The 5,916-nt window shown below is 46.2% G+C and overlaps 2 protein-coding genes and 1 non-coding gene across 3 annotated transcripts in view; 2 read left to right on the top strand and 1 right to left on the bottom strand.

Annotated features, from left to right (window-relative positions):
- Positions 1-3,377, top strand: part of ACTR10 (actin-related protein 10 homolog (S. cerevisiae)) — a 9,599-nt gene extending 6,222 nt beyond the window's left edge. The window contains exons 11-13 of the mRNA XM_009996465.1: positions 97-178; positions 1,717-1,918; positions 3,089-3,377. Of these exons, the coding sequence (XP_009994767.1) occupies positions 97-178; positions 1,717-1,918; positions 3,089-3,270 (466 nt within the window). The 3' untranslated portion in view covers positions 3,271-3,377. The remainder of the gene's footprint in view (positions 1-96; positions 179-1,716; positions 1,919-3,088) is intronic.
- Positions 3,378-5,706: 2,329 nt separating this feature from the next.
- On the bottom strand, positions 5,707-5,779 carry TRNAK-CUU. The gene has a single exon. It is a non-coding gene; the product is annotated as a tRNA-Lys (tRNA).
- Positions 5,780-5,823: 44 nt separating this feature from the next.
- PSMA3 (proteasome (prosome, macropain) subunit, alpha type, 3) overlaps positions 5,824-5,916 on the top strand; it is an 11,817-nt gene continuing 11,724 nt past the window's right edge. The window contains exon 1 of the mRNA XM_009996464.1: positions 5,824-5,892. Within this exon, the coding sequence (XP_009994766.1) occupies positions 5,824-5,892 (69 nt within the window). The remainder of the gene's footprint in view (positions 5,893-5,916) is intronic.

Here is a 5,916-nt window from a genome sequence, read left to right as displayed (position 1 = left end):
AGGAAGTCTGAAATTATTTCCAGCCCTGCTGTTCCTGAGTGTTAGCTCATAGTGCAATGTGGCTGCTCATTAACACTCATCTCCTCTTTTCAACAGAGACTCCGTTGTGGAAATACTGTTTGAACAGGATAATGAAGAGACATCTGTTGCCACCTTGATCTTAGATTCACTCATTCAGGTATTTTGATATTAGAAACAATGTATTGAAGGCCTCCAGCCATGAAGAACCTGCTGTTACGACTCTTTCTCGAGTAACACCCTTCTGACTACAGGTTGTGATTGGCTGAAAAAATGCAGCACAGCATGACTCCTGGGGTTCTGCCACAGGGAGTGGCTGGGTGGATAGCAAGTTGTCCTGTGTCATCCCCTCTGTGATCTTAGTTGTGCTTCTGTGTGTTTGAGAGTTTCCTCAGAAATGTAGTGCTCACCTCTCAGCAAAAGCAACCGACTGGCTTGCATTTCTTTGGGGGTGAGGCTCTCTGTATGGAATGATGAAGAAGAGGCTGGTATTTGGTGTTACAGGCATTTAACTGCTTCAACTGAAATGACATAGGTGTTCTGTTCCTTCTTTGTTCAAGGTGTTTTGCTCAGAGTTAGATTTTGAGTCCTGTAGACTCCTGGTTTACCTAAGATAGAATAAAATTTATTTGGACATCTGTATTACAGACAGTGTTTTAGATTAAATTATGAATACTTTTCTTGGCATATACAAATGCTTAATATATTTAGGACAGAAAATGTCTTAGAAGACCACTATAATTGGAAATTTTAATTATGTGGTGGTGTATATATATTAATTAAAGTTTATTTCCTGCAGCTATTGATGCCATTTAAATTAGTTTTCTGAGACATAATTTATTGGAGAGCCATAGCTTGGATGACATGACAAATATTCCATGAGGATTTCTTATAAAAACAAATTGTTTAACAAGATCTGTGCCTGCACCCCTCATGTTGGTACCTCCAGGCATTTACCTTGCATCACTCTTTGGCCAGAGGAAAGACAAATGTTAAATTTATAAGTGTTAAATAGTGATTTCTGTTGGACAAGAGGGTCACAGCAGTCTGGAAATTTTCTCAAAGGGAAAGTGCAGATCTGCTTGTGAGGGGCAGAACTGACAAAGCTTGGTCTTATCATGCTGTTTTTGTCTTCTACTTGCATTGTCTGATGCCTGAGGCAGGCTCCAACAGACACCTTTTCAGCCACTGAGACTTCTGGAGGGCCCTTTTCCCACATGGAGCTAGAAAGGGTCTGTCGCATTTGCAAGGTGTGGAAGGTGTCCCTGCCCATGCAGGGGAGTTGGAACTAGATGATCTTTAAGGTCCCTTCTGGGATTCTATGTAACAGTTTTCCCTCTCTGAGAGCACTGGTTGATCCTTCACCTCTGTCTGGCACATCTTCTCCCGGAACTGGGAGTTACTACCCCTGGCAACTCTCTCCTCCATTGTCTTGGCCTGTCTCAGCTGAAGGATTTTACAGGGCCTCACAGTGTGCCCGGAAGAGTCTCAACTGGGCAGTTCCTCCAGTCTGGTTTTCTTGGGAAGTCTGGGGGAAAAATATTGCGTTGCTTGTGTCTCAGCTAAGTATGAGAGAGCAGCAATTGAAGTGTGTAGAAAAGGCTGAATTTCCAACAGGCCTCTGAATGTTCATTCATGCAGCTGCAGTTAAAGTGTTGGTTTGGGTTGTTTTTTTTTCTTTATTCCTGTTTGCATTAGTGTCCCATAGACACCAGGAAGCAGTTGGCAGAGAACTTGGTCGTTATTGGTGGCACTGCCATGTTGCCAGGATTCCTTCACAGGCTCATGGCTGAAATCAGGTACCTGGTAGAGAAACCAAAATACAAAGAAGCACTTGCCACTAAAACCTTCAGAATCCACACTCCACCTGCCAAACCCAACTGTGTGGCCTGGCTGGGAGGTAAGATTGAAAGAAAAAACAAACCTTCCAAGTGGGGTTTGTAATGAGGAAATAGCATTAAAACATAAGTGAACTATTGAAATCAAGCTGCCTTATAGCTCGGTGGAATTGTTACGCCCTCCTGGAAGAAACGTTGCAGAGCGAAGCCCTCTCGGGGACATTGGGAGGGCAGGATGGCACCGCAGGTGGTGGGAGCTTTGAAGAGGTGACAATTGGCACCAGCGGCGCTGGAAGCAGAGGGGTTGGCTGAAGCGCAGTGCGGGGCTGTCGCCATGGGGTGGCACCAGTCCAGTGGTGCGGCAGCGCAGCGACCTGCAGCACAACCTGCTCGTTAAAAACCCCCTTAATTACCCACTGAGGAGCTGTGAGCCCCGGGGAGGCCGGAGGCTGCTAATTTGCTGTGCTGATCCCAAGTGCCAGTAACAAAGACAGCAACTCTCTGATGGATTTTGGATGCTGTGCTGGCAAGCTGGGAAAAGAAGGGCTTTCCATTTCTAGCAGCATTTTTTGTTTCAGGAAGGTCTGAGGTTCAGAAGAATGAATGCTTTTCTAAGCTTTTGGTATAAAAGCTGAGCCCACGTGGTACATATGAGGATCTAACTTTAACTCTAGAGGTGCATTTTCTTTCCATATGTATGGAAATGTAAATGTTTGTAAGATTTTAGTTTTAGAACCTTTTGAGTCTACTTTTAGCAAACAAAAAATATTTATGTGGACCAAGATCTCTGATCCTTTTCATCCCTGGCAGCACCAGTCAGCTGCTGTGGTCTGAATCTTCTCACAGCTTGTATAAACTTCTTCTGGATATTCCATTGTGCCCTTTTTGGGGAGAGGAAATTTCCTGAAACACAAGGTGGTTTGTTTGAAGTGCTTAAAATAAAAACTTCCAGGAAAACTTGTAGGATGCAGGTCAGCTAGCCCAGTTTTGTTCTCAGCAAAGACTAGTTGATTCTTTGTTTTGAGTTGCTTTGAAGGGACATAAATGGAAGCAACTTGGGACTCTCTAGGTTACTGAAAAGGAAGACAGCTGGATCCTTTCATTCCTTTAATTTTTGGGACAGAGCTGAAAAAAAAACAAGTTGAGATTCTTGATGGGAAGAAATAGAGAAAGAAATTCAGTGTGTCAAATTAAAGCAAGTTTTATTTTTTTTCTTTTCCCCAATAATATAGGAGCCATCTTTGGAGCACTTCAGGACATACTTGGGAGCAGGTCTGTGTCCAAGGAATATTACAGCCAGACAGGCCGTATTCCTGACTGGTGCTGCCTTAATAATCCTCCACTGGAAATGATGTTTGATATTGGAAAAGCACCCCCACCTTTGATGAAGAGGGCTTTTTCTACAGAGAAATAAGAACCTCAACACTACACAAGGATTCTCCTCATCTATTTCAAGTAGCTATATGTGCATTGCCTTTTTTTTTAAAGTCATTTGTGTGTAACTATTAAATATTAACAATGTAGATATTTGGGGTTGGGGGGACAGTGGTAGATACTAACACTATTTAAAACCACGTCCAGTTATAGTTTAAAAACTGAACTCTGGCAACTACTAAGACTGTTTTGTTGTCTTCTGAAGGAATTCTGTGCTGTCCTGAGTCGCAGCCTGGGAAGTTGTTTGTTATTTATCTGTACAGTAAGTGACATTGTTGAGAGAATTTGTTTTAAGGTATTTTGATTTTAAATATGCTTAGAAGAATGAAGGGCTGTCTACCATGGGGAAACATCTACGGAAGTTTTTCTGCCAAATTCTGTATTAAAATGTTCCACCCTTGAATCGTGTGAGGAGGTGATTTGGGGCTGTTAGGCAAAGGTGCTGGAGCAGTATTTTCCCTGGACCCAGTCCTGTTTTGAGAGTTTCAGCAGAGTGTATTTGATTGCCACAGTTAATAAAGCAAAATGGATAAACCCACGGATTCTGGAGGCCAGGCTGCTGCATCCCTGTTCTGTGATGGGATTACAGCCTGGCCCAACAGAGGCTGCTCTCTGGCAAAGGCACAGAGAGCCTTTAGGGAGCCTGTTTTTAGGCCTGGGTTAAGGATATCTTGACCCAAGCTCTGCTCCTCATTGTCACTTATCATCTGAATCACAGGGATGCAGCTCCATGACCCAGGTTGTGTCTTGCCTCAGTAAGAACTGAGCCAGAGCCTTCCAAGACTTGCTCCTGAAAGAAGAGTTTCCCATCAGCATGAATCCCATGTTGCTAGGAGGAATTCCTTGTGTCCATACGTAGTTCTCAGTGGGAATGATAATGCAGGGGAGATGAAACTCCTCCAGAACCTGTGGTGGTTCAGTGATGCCATTTTCCTGACCTGCAGCTGTGGAAATTCAGAGTACTCTTAGCCCTTCTCGTTTCAAGGGTGATTCTGTACTGATGTGTCTGTGTACCCTGGGACCTTTCCCAAGCCCAGCATGTTCTGCTACCTCGTCTTCATTCTGCCCATGCTTTTTTTCTCCCATGGGGTTTCTGCATCACTGAACAGCTTCAACAGCTGCTATTTCATGCTGCGTGGCCTGTTACTGGCAGGTTTAATTAAGTACAGGGTCCTGTGACCTGCTAAGGACAGAAGGAGCATTCTTATTTCATTAGGGGTAAGACTGTTACCTGCTTTTCAGAATGACTAGTCCTGGAAAGCCCTTAGACATCACACCTTAAATGTGTTGGTGTGTAGAAGGGGACTTGGCTTGTATTTTTTCAGGGTAAGTGTTGTAGTTCTTCCATCCCTGGCATGGCAGGGATTTGTGGATCCTCAGCAGACAAGTTTATCAGGAAGGACAGTGACAGACATGATCCCCTGCAGTAAGAGGAGGTTTTTCCTCTGAACTGACTGATGCTGGCCTGGATGTCATTCCTGAAGGTTGTCCTGCTTACAGGAGGAATATTTTGCTGGATTCACAAGCATGGCCCACTGCAGCCTGCCTGGTATCTGCAGTGTCTGTGGGAGCTGGGCTCTTGGGGAAGGGGCTTTAACTCCTTCCCCTCATCTCCCTTTTCATAACATTCTAGAATATCTCAAGTTGGAAGGGACCCATAAGGATCATTGTGTCCAATTCCCTGTTTCTAGCAGGACTAATTAAAACTAAATCCTGTGACTTGAGAGCATCTTCCCTGGGCAGCCTGTTCAGTGACCGAGCACCCTCTTAGTGAAGAACCTCTCAGCCTTCTTTCACCAGGGAAGTGCCCTCTCATCCTTCAGAAGTCCAGGCTGAAGGAGCCAAGTGTCTAAGTGTCTTCAGCCCCTCCTCCTAAGTCTTGCCCTCAAGGCCTTTCACCATCTTGTTCCCCCTCCTCTGGACACAGTCAAAGGGTTTGATGTCCTCCTCATACTTCAGCCCCCAAAGCTGCACACAGGACTCCAGCTGGGGCTGCACCAGGGGCATGTCCACTGGGACAATCATCTCCTTTGGCTGGCCCTGCTGTGCACACACCTCTGACTCCAACGTGCAATCAAGTCTTGTCTCCAGCCTCTCGTCCCCAGTTCACACATAGAACCAGGATCAGCCCAGGCAGACAATCCAGCAGTGGCCCCTGCTACACTTCACAGGGTTGGTGGCTGCCCAGCTCTCCATTCAGATCTCTCTCCACCCTCGATTGACTCCAAAACTCCTCCTGGTTTATCCAGCTGCCTTCGGTTATTCAGTCCCTACACCCTAACAATTTGTAAAAAGACGTGTTTGTTTGCAGCAAACCAGCGGTTCTTCAGGCTGTAGCTGCTCCTGGGACGGGGCGGGGTTCTTGAGGTCCGGAGGAGAGGCTTCAAAACAAGGCGAGAGTCACAAAAACCGAACCCGCCCAACGTGGGGCTCGAACCCACGACCCTGGGATTAAGAGTCCCATGCTCTACCGACTGAGCTAGCCGGGCGCTGATGGATGATTTTGGGCCACGTGGTCTTGAGCACATGCGGCATGACGTCACGCGCGCGTCGGGCGGCGCGGGTTGGGCGGCGCGGCGGCCAATGGGAGCGCGCGTTGCTGGCGGGTGGGCAGCGCGGGGGGCCG

The sequence above is a fragment of the Chaetura pelagica genome, unplaced genomic scaffold (assembly GCF_000747805.2).
Source record: "Chaetura pelagica isolate M959 unplaced genomic scaffold, ChaPel_1.0 scaffold274, whole genome shotgun sequence".
Taxonomy (NCBI): Eukaryota; Metazoa; Chordata; class Aves; order Apodiformes; family Apodidae; genus Chaetura; species Chaetura pelagica.
Note: the sequence above shows the minus strand (reverse complement) of the source record. Positions and strands in the feature narration are given on the sequence as shown.